The 18874-nt window shown below is 46.9% G+C and overlaps 7 protein-coding genes across 7 annotated transcripts; 4 read left to right on the top strand and 3 right to left on the bottom strand.

Annotated features, from left to right (window-relative positions):
• Positions 1 to 166: 166 nt before the first annotated feature.
• I203_104733 (uncharacterized protein) lies at positions 167 to 4320 on the top strand (the record flags this gene model as incomplete). Its single annotated transcript, XM_065517599.1, has 11 exons — positions 167 to 991; positions 1040 to 1546; positions 1595 to 2240; positions 2289 to 3083; positions 3207 to 3399; positions 3462 to 3482; positions 3544 to 3559; positions 3612 to 3651; positions 3703 to 3971; positions 4026 to 4160; positions 4222 to 4320. 11 exons carry the CDS (start codon positions 167 to 169, stop codon positions 4318 to 4320), a joined length of 3546 nt encoding a protein of 1181 aa, XP_065374417.1.
• A 240-nt stretch (positions 4321 to 4560) lies between these two features.
• On the bottom strand, positions 4561 to 5049 carry I203_104732 (uncharacterized protein; the record flags this gene model as incomplete). The annotated part of the gene is made up of 1 exon (XM_019143682.1): positions 4561 to 5049. The coding sequence occupies one exon, from the start codon at positions 5047 to 5049 to the stop codon at positions 4561 to 4563; it is 489 nt and encodes a 162-aa protein (XP_019006731.1).
• Positions 5050 to 6723: 1674 nt separating this feature from the next.
• I203_104731 (uncharacterized protein) lies at positions 6724 to 8021 on the bottom strand (the record flags this gene model as incomplete). The annotated part of the gene is made up of 6 exons (XM_065517598.1): positions 6724 to 6845; positions 6910 to 6972; positions 7042 to 7061; positions 7125 to 7406; positions 7490 to 7687; positions 7786 to 8021. The coding sequence occupies 6 exons, from the start codon at positions 8019 to 8021 to the stop codon at positions 6724 to 6726; spliced, it is 921 nt and encodes a 306-aa protein (XP_065374416.1).
• Positions 8022 to 8776: 755 nt separating this feature from the next.
• Positions 8777 to 10821, top strand: I203_104730 (uncharacterized protein; the record flags this gene model as incomplete). The annotated part of the gene is made up of 9 exons (XM_019143684.1): positions 8777 to 8830; positions 8890 to 8983; positions 9038 to 9130; positions 9196 to 9402; positions 9479 to 9615; positions 9712 to 9980; positions 10029 to 10261; positions 10343 to 10510; positions 10592 to 10821. The coding sequence occupies 9 exons, from the start codon at positions 8777 to 8779 to the stop codon at positions 10819 to 10821; spliced, it is 1485 nt and encodes a 494-aa protein (XP_019006733.1).
• Positions 10822 to 11737: 916 nt separating this feature from the next.
• I203_104729 (uncharacterized protein) lies at positions 11738 to 13420 on the top strand (the record flags this gene model as incomplete). Its single annotated transcript, XM_019143685.1, has 7 exons — positions 11738 to 11886; positions 11948 to 12008; positions 12063 to 12209; positions 12273 to 12542; positions 12621 to 12718; positions 12771 to 12845; positions 12904 to 13420. 7 exons carry the CDS (start codon positions 11738 to 11740, stop codon positions 13418 to 13420), a joined length of 1317 nt encoding a protein of 438 aa, XP_019006734.1.
• Positions 13421 to 14555: 1135 nt separating this feature from the next.
• On the top strand, positions 14556 to 17253 carry I203_104728 (uncharacterized protein; the record flags this gene model as incomplete). The annotated part of the gene is made up of 13 exons (XM_065517597.1): positions 14556 to 14968; positions 15042 to 15136; positions 15192 to 15309; positions 15380 to 15450; positions 15517 to 15822; positions 15889 to 16149; positions 16217 to 16322; positions 16385 to 16473; positions 16531 to 16582; positions 16641 to 16751; positions 16809 to 16894; positions 16953 to 17044; positions 17113 to 17253. 13 exons carry the CDS (start codon positions 14556 to 14558, stop codon positions 17251 to 17253), a joined length of 1941 nt encoding a protein of 646 aa, XP_065374415.1.
• Positions 17254 to 17487: 234 nt separating this feature from the next.
• Positions 17488 to 18647, bottom strand: I203_104727 (uncharacterized protein; the record flags this gene model as incomplete). Its single annotated transcript, XM_019143687.1, has 4 exons — positions 17488 to 17560; positions 17625 to 18218; positions 18280 to 18303; positions 18373 to 18647. 4 exons carry the CDS (start codon positions 18645 to 18647, stop codon positions 17488 to 17490), a joined length of 966 nt encoding a protein of 321 aa, XP_019006736.1.
• Between the last annotated feature and the right edge of the window lie 227 nt (positions 18648 to 18874).

Below are 18874 nucleotides of genomic sequence, written 5' to 3'. Positions count from 1 at the left end.
GAGGTGTTCATACGAGCAGACGTTGATCGCGTTGAGAATTGATTCCGTCATAGTCACCATTCAACCCATCCTCATTCATCCTCATTCATCATCATCATCATCATCAACGACGATATCACAGACTTGACCACCCACATGAGCTAACAGCAGCTCCACTGCAAGAGCCATGGCTGACCACAATCAGCCTAGGCCCAGGTTACGATCCACAGAAACATCAAGGAGTCACCCACTAGCGACTACTCCCTCTCACCCTTCACTCACTCGTCGCACATCGACAGGGGGCGGTTCAGGAGGGGCCCAGCTCACTCCCTCCATATTGTTACCCTCAGGTCAAGATCTCTCCCCTTCTACCCATGACTTCCATCCTTCAACGTATCATAGACCACATGCAAATACTATCTCCACGGCTCGACCTTCCCGCCGTTCAGGAAATGGACTGAGTGAGGCCCAACTACTCGGCGTAGAGTCAAGCAGGCGTAGTGGTCATTGGTCCAATCTCACTTCGCCTAATCTGCATCATCACCCTATAGTAGAAAATCAGCAGATCAGTCGGTTCAGATCACCCAAAAGAGGTGACTCATCCAGCTCCAGGCTGTTCGGTCATCTGGATAGTCTCAGTAAAGAGGAATTGGCCGTCGTGGAGACTAGATTTGACCTCATGACAGATGATGAGCTAAGGCAGTATATCAGACAAACCCCTTCATCAAATCCAACGCCACTGGAATCTTCCACTAGCGAGTCACTGGATTCATCAAGAGATGACACCGCTCCTCCACGACCCGTTCCTGCCGACCACCCACCTCTGTTTCCGCCTTCACCTCCCGCTAGCGATCCCGTTTCTGTGCCCACTGATCACCCGCTCAAAGTGCTCAGCAAAGCAATAGCAGAGCTGCGAGAAGTAATTGAGAGGCTAGAAGATGAGAATATCAAGCTGAAAAAGGAGAATGCAGAGAAGAGCAAACCGAAGACTAGACGTAAATCTGCAGATCAGGTAAGAATATATCCATCCCAATTCCCACATCACGCTGACATCTTATAGATATCAATTCATGACGGTCTCACCGAGGCAATATCCACCTCTCTCACTTCCAACTCCCCTATCAGCGAAATTCCGTCCAACCCCTTGGTGATTTCAAGTGACGTTGCCTCTGTCCGGTCTATCTCCCCAAGTCCATCAAACAGGAAAATCAGAAGACCCCCTTCCATCGCTTCTTCCTTGTCAGCACCCTTCCCATCATCTCCCATCACCCCTACCATCCCTTCCACTCGTTCTTCCGGCTCTCCTAGCGGTACCAACACACCTGGAGGAGCTCAAGCAAAGAAGAACAATCGGTCGACTTGGACATCTGGATTGTGGGCCTGGAGTGGGGCTAAGAAGACTATATCCAGTGATCCGGTCAAGGAACAGGGGAATGCCCCTATACCAACGGAGGATATATCTACAACTATTCATGAGTCCGCTATAATAGACGAAGATGACCCCGACGCTTGGCGGAAGGGCGATGGAGGCAGTAGTCCAGCTTTCAAGGCGATATTCCTAGCCACAGTGAGCAACTTCGTCCCACAGTAGATATATAGAGCTGACCCGTCACAGAGAATCATCACTCCCGACCCATCGTCCATCCTGCTCTCTTCTGAGATCCCGTCAAACTCGCTTATAGCCTACCTGGCTCACTCGTTGATTAGCAATGCACGAGATGACGGTATCGTAGCTCGAGATGCTGTAACGGATAGACGACGATCCAGGGACTTTTCGCGAAGTCGTGCGACATCCATTGGCAGTCAGTACCCTGCAGTAGATCCAGACAAGACTAGAGAAGGCAAAGGTGCTGGGTATGGGGATCAAGCTCTCGCTGCGACTGCATCCTTGGGTCGAACACTGATATCTTCGGTGTCCAACGCCACAATCAGAGGTACAAGAGCCATAAGCAGTATAACCGACGAATCTAGACCATCCCTCCTTCAGCGTACATCCTCTTCACGCGCTTTCCCTACCACCGCAATATCTGCGCCTTCTGCCGTGGGTCAATCGGGATCATCGGCAACCTCACCCACGGAGGAAAGACCCCTTCCTTCGGTAGAATTATCATCTATAGTGCCCGATGATATTCGTCCTCCGACTGTAACCCTATCAAGGCAGAATCTAGGCTCGTTCTTCCAAAATACAAAGACGAAAATAGCCACTGCGAGTCGATTTGAGAGTGAAGACGAGCCTTTGACAGATAGATACGGGTTTATATGTAAATGGTCTCTTTTTTTTGCTTTTCCGCATGCTGATGGTCTCCCAGACGATATTCAGCACGCCAAAATGCTTAAAGACGCTTCTGCGGCCGGTACCTCCGCTCCAATGTCGTTGAACGGTACGCTAGCACCTGCAGCGGACAACGAGAACGAAGGGTGGATAGCGAAAAGACGACGTAACTCCCACGGAAGTCAGAAATCATCGCAAACCCAGAGAGAACGCAAATCCACTGAGATTGCCGACTCTACCTCTATACCTTCACCTAGAAGATCTACCGATTCAGCCCGCCTGAAAACACCCGAAAGTGGCTCACCGCCTAAATCTCGTTCTTCATCTCATGTTGATACCCATCGACACAGATCTTCCACTCTACTCAGTCTCAACCCGTCTCCTGCTAAGCCAGTCACGGCGAAAGATCATCTCACAGTATCCTCTAGAGGAGCATCATCACTCCAACCTGCCATTACACCTACCTCGACCACCTCACCGCCATTATCGGCTTCTCTTACTCACTCATCCCCAATAGTCGATTCTTCCCTCAGCGCTAGTGCTAGTCGGTTGACCGTATCAAGCTTGTTAGAGCAGTTGACAGAAACACACGATAGACAGCAGCAAGAGCGATTGAAAGAATGGGATGCTTTCCTGAGACGAAGGGCAAGACATATACATGATACGTTATCTGGTAGTAATCATAAATCGGATGATCTCAGATGGGGTTCAGGGCTGATCGGAATAAACCAAATGGGCATGAGTGGAAAAGGAGGTCAGGAAGATTGGAAGGTTTTCACGAGATTGGTCAGAAAGGGTATACCATTGAAATATAGGAGCGACGTTTGGGCTGGTGAGTGGCGCTCATCTCCTTTGGTGCTATTTGCTTTCTAGCATGTTGGAATCATTGTTCTTGAGTTCGCTTTCTGTCACATCGAGATAGATCAGGCTGACCCTTTCTCTCCCTCGCCCCTAGAGTGCTCTGGCGCGAAAGACCTGATGGTCCCAGGCGAATACGCCGAGATACTCGCAGTACACAAAGATGACCTGTCACCTGTCCACGCGGATATAGAAAAAGATGTGTCGCGTACTTTCCCCGGTAATGTGTTTTTTGGAGGCGATGGGCCTGGCGTGGCTAAGCTGCGAAGGGTCCTGACGGCGTATAGCTGGTGAGTGGGGATCATGTCCATAATGAGATCAGATCAAGGCTTATCAAACTCGATTGATGTAGGCACAATCCAGCTGTAGGGTAGTAGGTGATGTTTTCCCACCTGAATGTGTAACTTGTGCTGATGTAGTTGACCTTCACGTAGCTGCCAAGGAATGAATGTGAGTAGTCCTGATATTAACAATCTACCAAAAAAGCTAATCGATTGTTCAGATGCTCGCTGCTACCCTGCTCCTCACGCACACCGATGAAGGTGAGCCATATCTCACTGTACATGCCGATATTTCACTGACATATGTTCCAGAACAAGCTTATTGGGTCCTCACATCCCTTATTGACCGACTTCTACCCTCACAATTCTACTCCGCTTCGTTGTTAGCATCCCGTGCTGACCAAGTCGTACTCAATGACCTCGTCGCTCAACTCGTACCGAAGATACATAATCACTTGGAAGAGCTAGGAGTGGACTTAGCCAGTGTCACTTTTGGATGGTGGTTGAGCTTGTTCACGGATTGTCTGCCCGTCGAAACGCTCTTCAGGGTTTGGGATGTTACATTCGTCGAGGGACATGATGTTAGTTATCCAAACGCATATATAACGAAGTGCTGACTGTATATCATGTGTCAGACCCTATTTCGAGTGGCTATAGCTATTCTAAAACTCAACGAAGCGGAAATCGGCGCTACAGAATCTGTCTCCGATCTATTCTCGTTCATCTCCAACATGACATCTAGATTATGGAATGCGGATAAGCTAATTGCGGCGAGTCATGTTCTTTGTATATCAATTCTCAATCCATGCTGATGAATTTGGCACGCTACAGCTCCAACACTCCTACAAACCCATCATAAGACATATAGATATTGTGGCTCGCTGTGAAAAGGCTGTGGCTCAACTGCAAAAGGAGATGGGTGATGAGTAGGTTTTTTCGATATTTTACATATCTTGCATCGCATATACCTGTACTATTAGCATCCATGTTTATAGCAATTGTATGTATGTATGTACGATAGACAGATAGATAAAGAACAATACGTGCATTCATGACATGATGTATATACTATATACTATACTATAAAAAGACCTCTAGTCCCGAAATGAAAACCCTATAAAGAAGAAAATAACCCAGCTATTCCTTATCCTTTTCCCATGATCCAGCAGTTTAGAGAGCAATGGCTTCGGGGGCACCGGTGACGTAGACGATGGCAGGTACAGTGGTGGTGATGGTAGCGGTGACTACTGGGGTAGGGGCGACAGAGGTGGTAGGAGTCACTGAAGCACATGAACAAGCGGAGGAGTATGAAGCCCAGCTGTTGTCACAGTTTTGAGCTTGATCTGAAGGGATACCTGACGTCGGGCATGTGAGGACCGCAGCGACAGGAGCAGGGGTGTTGGTAGCTGCCGATACGTAGATGGTGGTAACACCCGCGGTAACGGTGGTAGAGGTGGTGGTGGTAGAGGCAGCAGGGGTGGAAGAGCAAGAGAGAGCTGAAGAACATTGAGAGATGTGTTGGGCGTAGACAGCTGGACCTTGCCATGTTCTCTGGACGGCTCGTTGACAGTTATCTTGGTAACAGGCACCTTCGACTTTGGTCGCACTGACCATAGCGGCAGAAGCGACGAGGAAAGAAATGATGGCAGCTTTGAACATTGTGATTGGCTGGGGTTTGGGTTGATTGTTTTTAGGTCACGGACCGGAGTATGGATAAGTTTCAAACTTTAAGTGTGGTTGAGAGAGGAAGAGATGAAATGAGTTTGGTGTTGAGAGGAAAGTCGAGGGAACGGTTCAAAGTGGACCCCTTTTATATCTTTCAAATGAGGTTGATTTGCTCGGAGGACAAACTTTTCTTTTTTTCATGTTCTTTCCGTTTCAACTGGTCTGTCTCAAAATAGAATAACCGGGTTGTTCGGATCGGTTGTGGGTGTCTCCCTCTTCGACCTTGGCAGGCCCACGGGACTACCCATCTGATAGAGGGAGACTCCCTCACTCGTTCGCTTTCAATCCGAAAAGGTCAGACCTGGAAAAGGACCTGAAAGGAATGTATCCTCGGATTGGGCGATCATAACGAAATCTGTCTCAGAAGGGTATGTCACGGATCAACAGGCACGCTGTCAAATGTGATCTCAGCTCAAAGAGGAATGTCAGAAGATGTCTCGGATCCTATGCTTCTCTAAAGCATGCATTGTGTCGTATTGTACCTCGAACAAGGGATTACAAAACGGTCCGAATAACCGTTCAAAGGGATTCAATGCTCGTACCTGTCGATCAAAGACTTGATCCGAGACATTTCATTATGTTTTCAGGGTCAAACGGAAAGAAAAAATCTCTTTCCAAAAGAATGGGACTGCCTTGAAGGGATGGTACGTGAGCGGTCTCATTCACAACTGAACCGACAATTCTACTTACCATGCGGATCAGCTTATGTGATCGCCCTTGATTAAACATCAACGTGTTTGGTTGTAGTTGCCTGTTTTAGTGTGTGAATCAACTGAGATCCACGTCCATACCTCTTTTGTCCCATCGGTTGGTCCAAACTAATGTTCGCAATTCTCTCGGCTTTCATACAAACGCGTCTTTTCACTAATCCCGGTGGCTTCGAGGCGTAAACCCGCGATAATATCACAGATACTTCTTTCGGAACCGAACAAGATAAGCCATCTTTGTGCTTCATACCCTTTCGTGCATATACCCTTGATAACGCAAATGCAAGATTGGACACTCTCAGTGCCGTCGCCGTAGGTACACCATGATTTACCGTTCTACATACCCTATATGGATCGGACAAAGTCGACCGAAGCTTTCGTATCATCTACTGCTAGTAGATCACTGAAAAACAAAAGAAAAAGACTTCCGGCCTGCCGATCTTCATATCTCGATGGTTGATCGACAACTGACAGAAGATCAGATCTCAATCAGGAACGAAATGGGTTAGACACCCGTGAGACTGGGGATCGTTTGTAGCGAAAAACCAAGGGGAGAATCTCCCTCAACCTATCTGTAACGGAGACACACCGGCGAAATTGCCGACGGTATGGACATGTCTGCCCGGTGCCAGGCAGCTTGTTCGACAGTACTGACAGAAGGAACAGTAAAAACTGCTGAGTATGGTAAGTTTGAAAGGAACAGCCTGTCGCAACGCAATCACCGTCGAGGTTTAGATCGATCTGGCAGCAGCAGGCACGAAGAGGGAAGTCATCTCAGGTAAGAATAGGTTGATGCTAGAGAGGTCGCTCCATCTTATGCATTCGGCTAGCTACAGTACACGCATTCGGTATGCTACAATTTTTCTTTCATTTCCATCACTCCCACGCCCCAGCCTGCCACTTAGTAAGCGGAACCACCATTCACGTGGAAACATTGGGCGGTAAAGTAGGACGAATCGGCGCTAGCGAGGAAGACGAACGCAGTGGCTACTTCGACGGGTTGGCCCGCTCGACCGATGGGAGCTAAAGCGAAAAGCATAAGTGAGCACGAGTCAGGCGATTTTATGACGGGCTTCCCATGGCTTACTACTTGGACCGAATGACTCGAGAGATTCCTTTGTCATGGTTGCGGGGATAAGCGGGGTCCAGACTATGTATCGATCATGTCAGTTGGTGTTGCCGTATCGTATATGTAGTCAAAATACACTGGATTACTCACTTGGTCCAGGACAGACGGCGCTGTCGAGGTGCATTGATTGATTAGCATGTTTCGTGAGTTGAGACTGACAGTTGGTCACTCACTTTACTCTGATACCTTTCTCCTTCACGATCTGATTAGATAAAGCCCTAGTGAATCCGACGATAGCTCCCTTCGTAGCTGTATAATCGAGTAATTTCGGATGACCGACGAATGGATTGATCGAAGCGTTGTTGATGATCGATCCTCCCCATGGTATAATCGGGATAAGGTTCTTGGTGAGGTAGAAAATCGCGTGAATGTTGACGTCGAAAACATGTCTCCATTGATCGGAAGGGAGATCTTCGATATGCTCGACTTCGTTCTGAGTCGCAGCGTTGTTGACGCTGATTTCAACTTGGGTATTAGCATAGAGATCTCATGCAGATCCGCGAGGAGAAATACATCCGTGAGAGTAATGAGGACTTACAGGACATGCAATTCACCACCACTCCACTTCTTGATCTTGTCAACTAGTTCCAAAGCACCCTTCTCGTCTCTCAGATCTTGAGCGACAAGCTCTACTTTGGCCTTTGGTGCTACCTTCGAAATATATTCCTTGGTGTTCTTGGCGTCTTCTTCTTCAGCTGGTTGGTACTGTATCAAAACATTCGCTCCTTCGAGGGCGCTAATAGGGATAAATCAGCTCCATAGCTCTACAGGGAAAAACTCATTCGAAGGGTTGTTGTGATTCGAATTTATCCGTATAGATATACTGCCACTTACTACAAGATAGCCACCGCTCTACCGATACCGGAATCACCCCCAGTAATAGCAGCGTTCTTGCCTTCTAGTTTACCCGCCGCTTTATACTTTGTCCCATCTGCCAATACGTCGTCTAATGGAGGTGGGTTCAAGGGCACTTGTTTACCTGGTAAGGCATCCTGAGCCTGTTTAGCGATGGAGGGAGGCAAGAAACCTGGTCGGTACTGCTCTGGTACGGAGGATGGGATGTTCGACATTTTGTATGCGGTTGTTAGATATGGATTATGAAGATAGTAAGAATGAAGTTTTTCATGCTATGTGCGATGGATGTATGGTGTTGTATGGGAGATGGGATGTGAATGTCACCATACTGCAATGACGTCAAAGTACGATGATGCAGTGGAATGTGGGAATCAGACTAGTGAACGTGGCATTACCCACAGCAGTTTATCACAGTAGTTCATCACAACACATCGTCGTCTTTTCTTGACTGTTCATCGGGAGATGTGGTCCAGACCTTTTTCATGACAGACCAAGCGGTTATGACTACATGCTTCAAGGATTATCGCGTGCAGAATGCTCTGTGATGGATCAAGACGGTGTCAAGAACTACCTCACGTGCGCGTGTACCTTGCCTTCAGGGAGGGTTGTTTTCTAAAGGGAGATTTCGTCGAACCTCGACTACGTGCGACCGATTCCTTGACACCTTCCAGCCATAACGAAACTCCCCTTTGTTTCTTGGGGAAATACATTTGTACTTGGCAGAGCAAGGTGTTCCCACCGTGCACCAGTAGTGCATTTTACCTCGGTCCGCTTTTCCGTGGATGCTTTATATATATATGGCCATATCACACCATCGGAAATGGCCGATGCACCAACATCTCACTATATATCAAGTGAATTGAGATGAGATTAGAGGAATTTGCTTATGCTTGTTGTACTTGATATCATATAATATTGGAAGACTCGTCTGTTGAAAGTATAGGTGACACTGCAGTATATACGACCAACCATGTCAAAGTGGCCTCAACCTTTCGTATCTACCGTATCGCATTGGCAAGCTACCGTGAGTCTTCTCCGACTCCCTCATCTCGAGAATTTTCACTAAGAAAGTTCTCATGATAGAATCGAGGTAGGAGATCCTTGTATAATCATAATAAGGATGCGCCTTTACCCACGGAGGTAATAGACTATGTCATCGCAGGAGGGGGTATAGCTGGTAAGTCCGCGATTGCTTCACGATGATCATAGCTAAAGACTCGTTCGGATGCAGGTACTACGATGGCTTATCATCTGACCAGACCGGGTATAGCAGATAACAAAACTGTCGCAGTGTTAGAAGCCAAAGATCTAGCTTCGGGTGCTTGTGAGCATATCCTCCCTGCTGTTCAAGCTATATAAGTACTGAATTGCGGGTCTTGTTTTGATCAGCCGGTCGAAATGGCGGACACTGCGCTCCATTCTCTTTCGGTGCGCTCACCCTATTAACGACCCCCTTGGAAGAAGGTGGTGCAGGATTGACGATCGAGGAGGCTATAGAAGTGTTAGACTTCGAGAAGAGGGTCCTAGAAGAGGTGACGGAGACAGTAGAGAAAGAGAAATGGGACGTAGACTTTTGGAAAGGGGAAAAAGTGGAAGGTGAGTTGAAAGTCCACACTAGCATGTTCCCATTATGACTTGGATCGACGGCCACTAATTGTGCCGTCGTGGCAAGTCCGCATCTCGCAAGAGGGTAAAACCAAGATGAACAAGAACTACGGCAAGTGGATCGCAGCTAGGGAGAACCATCCTGGTTTGAAAGGTACCCAACCGGAATGGACTTGGAATGAAGATGAGGTGGAGGCGAAGAAGGTGAGTGTGTTCACCCCAAACGGCCCTGTGGCTGGGACGGACTTCTTTTAGAATATACCGAAACAGAATTCACTCATATAAGGTTGCATCACCTAGGCCACCCGAATCCACAATGCTGTGGCTTATTCCAAAGGTCCCGCAGGATCTGTTCACCCTCATAAGCTCGCTACTGAATATATGAAATCAGCCATGGCCACTGGTCGAGCAGATCTATACTCTTACGCTCCTGTACTATCGACTAAAAGGGTAGATGGAGTATGGCAACTTGAAGTACATGATAAAGGAACGATAAAAGCGAGAGAGGTTATCTTTTGCACGAATGCTCATACGCCTCATCTATTCGAGGGAAGTCCCATTGCAGATTAGTAAGTACATTCATCTGCTTGTCTACAATGTGTTGAATATAATTACAGTTTGGTCCCGTATCAAGCTCAAGCTGCGAATATCACTACTCCCTTATCATACTCCGGATCGAAGTATCTTGCCAATTCATATACAATCGAAGATGGGCCTTATCTCATGTTCACGCCTGATTCAGGTATCGTCATGGGCCTGGCCCATTACAATGCGTACAAGCAAGGTGTCATGACGAAGAAAGAGATTTACGTTGACCATGATGCATATGTCACAGAGGGAATTAGCAAGTGTGAGTGGAATTTTCTCACAGACATATCATCTTCACGTGCCAAGATATAAGACTAATGCCAATCGTTTGATGGACTGTTAGGGCTCAGAGAATGCTGCAAGAACAATTTTTCCGATTGGGGGATTGAAGCTCCTGGTGAAGGTGCGATGAGAATCTGGGCAGGAATGTTGTGTGCAACTAAAAACACTTTACCTCTTGTTGGTGAAATTCCAGGTAAGGAAGGGATGTACATGGCAGCTGGGTTCCACGGTGAGTGGGAATTTTGTCATAGCGTCATGAGGCATAGTATGTCGGATTTTGGCTGATATTGTCCATTGGTGTGTGTCACAGGTCACGGAATGGCTCGTATCCCGTTGGTTACCAAATACCTAGCTAAGCTCATCACCACAAAGGAATGGGATGAAGGTCTACCTCTTACTTTCAAAATTACCGAAGAAAGGTTCGAAAAGGGTAAGAAAGCGTTACCGTTCATCACGGAGGAAGAGAGAGATGATAGTTTGGCTGGGAAATTCAAAAAGGCCGTTGGGCTGGGTGGGAAGGAAGTACCTTGTGTCAGGTAGTTATGGAATAGATTTTTCGAGGTACTCGTCTTGATATTTGGTCTTCACGTCGTACTGTATTCTGAGGTCTCTTTAGCTTACATGTATATACGTTGTATGAGGCATGTGAATGGGAATACTGTAGTTACCTATCCATCGCTGGTACCCTTCGGTCTACATCGTCCGATCTTTCTTGTATTTCGGCCGAGGGTGGACCCGTCAAAGCCGTCTGGGTCTCCATGGAGAAAGAAAGCTAAATTGTTAAATTGATCAGGGATGGATCATTTAACCGAGTGTGAAGAAAAGGTAGTGAATGCAGCTTGACTGGTTGGATACGAAATCACATGGTCAGTTTGACAGTCGAGAGAACCGGCGTAGGGTACATGTATTACTACTCAGCCAATCTCGATACCTCTCGAGTTGAATGACGCTTGTGAGGTTAAGGATGAGGAAGGTGAGAGAAGTAGAGCTCTCGAGTACTTGCAGCAGAATTAACCGAGTGTCCATCTTTTATTTTTACGAATCAGAAAGGTCAGAGGACTTTAAGGTTTTGATCCTAATGCACGAACACAAGCTCAAGCATACATCACGCCATTATTGTCCTGTGCATACGATGCGCATGCATGTGGCGTTGACGATGACAGCAGAGAGAAAGAAGAAAGGAGGAGAAACGAGAAAAGAGGGATTCAGGGTATTATGACATTTATGGTTGAATGGATATAGATGTTGCCCCACCATTTCATTCATGTCACCATTTTAAACGACCGATTCATTTCCATTTCAGTTGTTCATCTCTTGCTTCTTTTCACTCATCATCGCGGCTATCAAAGATATCCACCTGGGTATACCCTCGTGCAGCTCCACACTCTCTCGAGCGACCCGTCGGTGATACTGGTCAGAAAACCATCAGACCCTCCCCATCATACAACAATCCACCATGTCATCCAACCCCCACCCTCACCCAGAGATCGATCCCAACGACTCACCCGAACTCCTCTCGCATTCGACCCTACCTCATGATGTGGCTGTACCGGAAAGATCGATGGTGGAGGAAAGTACAGTGACGGGAGTGACGTTCACACCAGAGTAAGTTGGAAGTGAATTCAGTTGACACGTCATCATAGGCTGATAGGATCATAATTGGTAGGTTGTGGATGCAGAGAAGACACTGGGCATTGGATGTGCTTCGTAAAGAAGGTGTACGATCTGTGAGCGCATCGTGCGATTTTGATCACCGAGCATCGCTGATGAAAAAATTGTAGATCCTGGATATAGGTTGTGGACCTGGATCATTACTTGAAACCTTGGTTGTTCCTCCCACAACGATATATGAACCGCCGATTCTTTCCTCTCAGGCTAGTTCCGACGAAGAGGATGATCTGCTCCAAGGGAGAGATCTATTCATACGGGTGTGTGATGATTACCGCTTTGACTAAACAATCACAGAGCTAATACTAGTCCATCGTATACAGCGATTGGGTGGTCTCGACGCCTCTCCATCCGTGATCACCTCAGCTCTGAAGACGCTCACTCCACCCACCAACTCGACAATACCAAGGTGGGAACCGCTGACCACTGAACTCTGGCTGGGTGGTATAGAAAAGTACAACTCCAAGTTGGAAGGGTACGAAGCAATAGTCCTATTGGAAGTCGTAGAGCATTTAGATCCGGATGTGTTGAATAGGTTCGGTGTGGTCACGTTTGGGACTTATAGACCACAACTGTTATTGGTGACTACCCCTGTAAGTCCTACTCGCTTTATCACTTCGATACTTAGAGGGGATGACTGGATAGACACACTAATGTTGATTTTACCCTAGAACTTCGACTTTAATGCTAAATTCCCTCGTGCGGAGGAACATGATTTCGCAAAGAAAGGGTTTGTGGATCCTACTGGAAGGACAGATAGAGTATTTCGGTGAGTGATCTGATGACCTTCAGATGTTGTTTCTTACTGACATACATACTAGACACTCCGATCATAAGTTAGAAATGACCAGTGCCGAATTCAGAGGATGGGCAGAAGCGGAGGCTGCTAATTGGGGGTGAGCACTTCCTCTCTGCTATTCGATACTATCGTATCTGATCTCATTTTTTGATCAGATATGACGTTGAGGTCTCCGGTGTTGGCGTATCCTCTCATCCATCCTATTACCCTTCCGACGATCCCTCTCAACCTGGTCAACCGATATATGCATCCCAAACGGCAATCTTCAGACTGGCCACTGGCTTGCCCCTCCGCTCACCCCGATCGGTCCGTACGGTCGAACTGCCTTTTATGCCCAATTCAGGCGAATCGTCACATTCTCATAAACTCGCTGGGAGATTCATACATCCTGCTAATGCTCCTGGAGACGGCAAAAGAACATCTCAGAACGAAGTGATTACAACGGTGAAAGAATGTTATCAAAACTGGAATATAGACGAAGTCAGTGTAGACGAGTTATGGGGTGTACACGAAGTATCGGGTAGATGTGCGGGTTCAAAGAGGTATCTCGTTAGTGTTCTAGGTGGGTTTGGGGATTGCACTGCGATGCATGGGGCCGGTGATGAGTTTGAGGTGAAGAAGGAAAGGGGGAGAGGTTTGAGAGTCAAATGGAAATATTTCAAATCCGGTTGAGCAAGAAGGGATGGACTGTGATACTCGAGAAAGTTCGTAGATCCGGAGGATGGTGAAGTAGAAGTAAGAAGAAGGCAATCAGAATTATAATGCACAGAGTCACATGGCCCAGCCGGTCCAAAAGAAGAAAGGTAGACTGTTGAATATAACATATAACAGTATCACTCGAGTCATCTGTATGTACAAGTACTTGTTCATTACTACCCAGCATGCATGTTAAACCATAAACTGCTTCGATGGCTTGCCGCTACCGCTACCTCTTTGCCGGGGGCAAGATTTCGACGATTTCCCCATCTTGGCTAATCCATCGGCAGTCATTTGGCCAGGGTACCGAATGTCGCTTGAGATGCCGTTTCGATCCGTGATTGTCAATCCAGCGCTTATGGATGGTGGTCATCCCTCACTTAGCCTTAGCCCCTGTATGCTTAACTCAGGCATGTACACTCCAATCCGAATGCCAAAAGCCTTTGCTTTGTTTTGCACTGCTCTTCTCTTCCCCCATGGTCCAGATTAGGACCCAGCCAGAGCCTAACAAGGAGAACGAAAGCCACTGACGGCATTTCTCGATTGTTTAACAGTCCGTCAATTCACCGGATTTCCACGCTAGACCCAAAGTAGCCTTGGCCATTACCACAACTTGTTCGATTGCACTGCCTTGCCTGTTTGTTCGAAAAGCAAAGAGCGAGATCGTTCAGTTGACCATGAGACTTTTCATTGCAGCTTGAACCGTGTATGAAGTACGGTAGCAGCACAAAGGAACGAAATTCGGATTCGGGGTATTGACGGACTGGGTTCCAGTAGAATTATCTAATAACCGGACAACTTTATTTCCCCTTCCTCCTAATTTGTTTACTCAGTCAACTTGGCTTCCAAAGCGCTCAACCCTCAAGTATCCTTCAATTAACATGAGGGCCTCCTGCTCGACTCCTGAAATTGTTCATCTCCGTTTCTCCTGATGGATCCGTCAGCTGACCAGATGTATGGAACTGAGGGCTAAGAGCTCATCGCCCCGTACATTCCCCATGGAGCACATCGTTATAAATACCTCGACTAGATACTTTGGTAATTGGTTGTCCGATGACTCTGTTGTTTCCTTTTCCTTGAAACGAACAAACCAGATTGATAGACTATCAAGATGTCTAATCCTAAGATTAACGGTGACAATACCAGTGTTCGTAGTCATCCTAATTCTCATATACACAGCGAGAAAGATACCAAGGCTGCCGAGACTATTCATCATGAACATGCACCTTCCACCAATACTTCTTCTGCACCGAACGGAAACGACAACGTTCAGATCGATTATACGCCTGAAGATCGAGACGCGAGATTAGCAGCTCGAGCGACCTTGCAAAACGCCTTGCATGGTATACCAAAGGCACAACTTATCAAGGAATCAGATGAATTCTGCGATGCTCATGGATTGGAGGAACATAAAGATACCTTCAGGAAAGGTGCTTTACTTGCTCAACGACCTGGAGAATGGGCCGCGATTGACGAGTTGAATGCTGAGGAGAAGGCTGCGATCGAATTTGAACATAAGCACAAGTAAGTGTGGCGTTATCCGTTTTTTTTGTCTTTCCGTTGTGAAGGATAGTGGCTGATCAATCGTATTGTATAGATGGAGAATGTCGAGAGATCTATGGTGGGTCGTAGGTGCCTGTGCGATGGGTGCGGCTGTACAAGGTTGGGATCAAACTGGTAGTAATGGAGCGAGTAAGTGTCCTGTCCTTGCATGCTGACCTCAACGTTACTAAAATGAATTGTATAGACCTCGGTTTCCCCCAGGAGTTCGGGATCAATAGAGGACTTGACGAACCTGGAGGTGCACACGATCAATGGATTTTGGGTCTGGTTAATGCAATTCCATATCTATCCGCTCCAATCATGTGAGTGTTATGTATCGCATATCGCACGGATACCTGTATCTGGTGTTGATTATTTTGGTATGTGATATAGCGGTTGTTACTCTTCTGATCCACTTAACAACCTCTTTGGACGTCGAGGTGCCATTTTCATCTCTGCTATCAGTCAGTCACTCTCGTCTTCACGTAACCAAAACAATCTTACTCATTGATTATCTGCTCTCCAATTAGTCCTCATCGCCACCCCTCTCGCCATGGCATTTACCCACACTTGGCAAGAATTCCTGATCGTCCGTATTTTCTTCGGTATCGGTATCGGTCTGAAAGGATCTACCATCCCAATCTTCTCTGCTGAGGTCGCTCCGACCGTCGTGAGAGGTGCGTTGGTCATGATGTGGCAGCTGTGGACGACCGTCGGTATCTTCATTGGATTCGCCGCGAATGCGATCGTAAGGAACTCCGGTGATATCACTTGGAGGTTACAAATTGGAAGTTCGTTCATCCCTGCTGTACCATTAGCCATGATGGTTTGGTTTTGTGAGTGATCTATGGGTGTTAGATCTCCATTTATTACATAGTAACTTATGCAGAGGATTTCTTCAGGCCCAGAATCGCCCCGTTGGTATATGAGAAAAGGCCGAATGCCCGAGGCTTTCAAGTCAATGAGGAAACTTCGTAAACACGACGTCCAAGCTGCTCGAGATCTGTTCTACGCCTGGGTACAATGGGAAGCCGAAAAGAAGGTTATCGGAGATCGATCAATGTTCAGAAGATTTGCCGATCTTTTCACAGTCCCTCGAATCAGACGAGCCACGTTGGCGGCATCGGTTCTACATGCGGGTCAGGATTTATGCGGTATCAATAGTAAGTATAGGCTCGGGCAACCACCATGACGGGATTTCCATTGACAATATATATTTTCCGATCTCAGCCATCGCGTTCTACTCCTCTACTATCTTTGTTGATGGCGGTGCTTCCAATGTGGATGCATTGTATGCCTCCCTCGGTTTCGGTGCTTTGAACTTTGTCTTTACCTGGTTGGTTTCGCTTTTCGGAAGGATAATGTGACACTGTATGCTAACTCGGTTTGAACATACAGGCCCGCTGTCTTCACGATCGATACTTTTGGCCGAAGAACTCTCAATCTGTTCTTCTTCCCGTTGATGGCTGTATCACTTCTTGCTGCTGGTGAGTGCTGTGTACTCAGAAACGCCTAGAGCAGCTCTCGTTGACATTATCACTCAGGTATGGCATTCTACATCGAGGAGCAAAGGATCAGAACTGGAATTGTCGCTTTGTGAGTGGATCCTCTATTACCAGGAGGTCATAGTATACTGACGAATATATAATTCCAGGTTCATCTACATCTATACCATCTTCTACTCCATTGGTGAAGGTCCAATCATCTTCACTTACTCAGCTGAGGTATTCCCTTTGGCTCATAGAGAACTAGGTCAAGCTTTCCCGTGAGTAAACCCACTATACGACAAACCCGACATGCTGATGATCGGGTTATGATTTAGCGTATCGATCAATTACTTTGTCAACTTCTTGTTGAGTTTATGGTTCCCCTTCCAGCTCAAGCAATTCGGCGGTCCAGGTACATTCGGTAAGTACTGGATCCCTGGCCGATTTGTGATACTTCTCCCTGCTGATATTACCTGCAGGCCTCTATACCGGTACCAACATGCTAGCGTTCTGTCTCGCCTTCTTATTCATGAGAGAGACCAAACAACTGTCGCTTGAAGAACTTGATCAGGTAAGCACATATCTACAGTGTTCGTTCTCACGACGAGGCTAATTCGGACCGACCATGCATTCTTACAGGTCTTCTCGGTACCCACTAGCGTATATATCAATTACCAGTTCACGAAATGGCTCCCTTGGGCATTCAAACGATACGTCTTGTTCGACAGGAAAAAACAACTTGAACCTCTCTTCCATAAGGACAAAGATATCAAAGCTTAGCGTTGAATTGATTTGAGGTTGACATGGATCAATTCAATATCTTTTCGCCTTCTTTTCCGTGGTCGCTTTTTTGACTATTTATTCGTTATAATTAGCCTGAAAATTTGGTGGTAGGGCAAGGAAGACATATAATGTAGCTTTTCTATTGTTATGAGTACTTGAGAGTGCGGATGTATCTTATATATAAAACGTCAGGAGATTTTTCACCAGTCACCAACCTTCCGGGTGTTCCTATCACGTCGATGATCTCTTCAACACGTGCAAGATCCAATCTTTACCTTTTACACTATCTTTCAACCCGTATCTCCTATATTGATGTTTCCTACCATCAGCACAGTCACTTTGTCCTATTGCGCATCATAAACACTCACCAGGCAAGGGGGAAACAATGCATTTGTCCTTCTGCGACCCACCACTGTCCCTCTGCCCCTACTTCTTGCAGTCTATCCATTAGTCTCATCGTATCGGGCGCCAACACATCCCAAGTGCCTATTATCCCGTTCATCTTCACCCCTCTCTCCCTAAATAATAACAGGTTCCCTTGGATTGGCGATACGATAGGATCAGATGGTGCGACCTCTCCACGCCATTTTGACGCCACTTCGCCTGTATATTCCATAGTCAATACCGGGTCTACTTTGTTCACTTTCTCCATTTCCGAATTATTATTCGAGCAATCTACCACGGGAGATATCAGCGTCACTGATTTGGGGGCGATCATCTGCGTGTCGTTCGAGAGGACTTGTAGAGCTAGAGCAAGAGCTACATTGCCCCCTGAGCTATCGCCGCATAAGTGCAGATCTAGAGATTGCGTTGAGATCTCCTGGTAGACTCTCAGCAAGGTCGAAATAGCGGTCGAAGCGGTGCTGCGAGGTGCGAGAGGATAGGAGATTATGGTGATATGGAGATGTGGGAGTTGGCGGGAGAGTTCCACGACAAATGACCAGTGTTGGGACGATGGGGGGCTGTTAGGGTAGGGCACAGTTCAGCTAAAGGCACAGGCTGTTGTTGTTGATTTTGACTCACGCTTGGAATCCTCCTCCGCAGAAACTGTACTGAACATCATTAACGGTCCATCCTTACCATAAGATCACAGACCCTAGAGAGCATGATGCTCACTATAATAACCTTCCATTCTTCTGCTCACCGTTTCCTGGTTGCTTATAGTCCAAATCATAACAGCATATATTATCCACCGAACGTTCAGTGACCAAACATTCCCTTCTCACAGATCTAGGGATGGATAATCTCGGTGAACCTGCTTTGGACCATTCGAGCTTTCTTTCCAGATTGGACGGCGGTTTCACCAAGGCAGGTCTTAATGGCCTGATGAGGGTTTGCAAGAGGTGCATCAACCATGTCCGATCGGAGATAGGGCTTGTTTCGATCTGCATTGATAGGTAATAACGATGAAGTATAGGTCAATAAAGAAAGTTCAGGTAATGTGAACGGAAGGGCATTGGATTCGAGCTCGCCATGGTGTCCAAGTATATGGCCAGATGCATGAGTGGTCTACGGCATGGTGGAATAGGTTTATCGACTACAGTAATGACGTTGTGCATAGATAGATGGGAACAAAAGAGACAACTGTTCACGGTGAGTTTAGCGACGATCGTGGGAT

The sequence above is a fragment of the Kwoniella mangroviensis genome, assembly GCF_000507465.2.
Source record: "Kwoniella mangroviensis CBS 8507 chromosome 1 map unlocalized Ctg01, whole genome shotgun sequence".
NCBI classification, from domain to species: domain Eukaryota; kingdom Fungi; phylum Basidiomycota; class Tremellomycetes; order Tremellales; family Cryptococcaceae; genus Kwoniella; species Kwoniella mangrovensis.
Note: the sequence above shows the minus strand (reverse complement) of the source record. Positions and strands in the feature narration are given on the sequence as shown.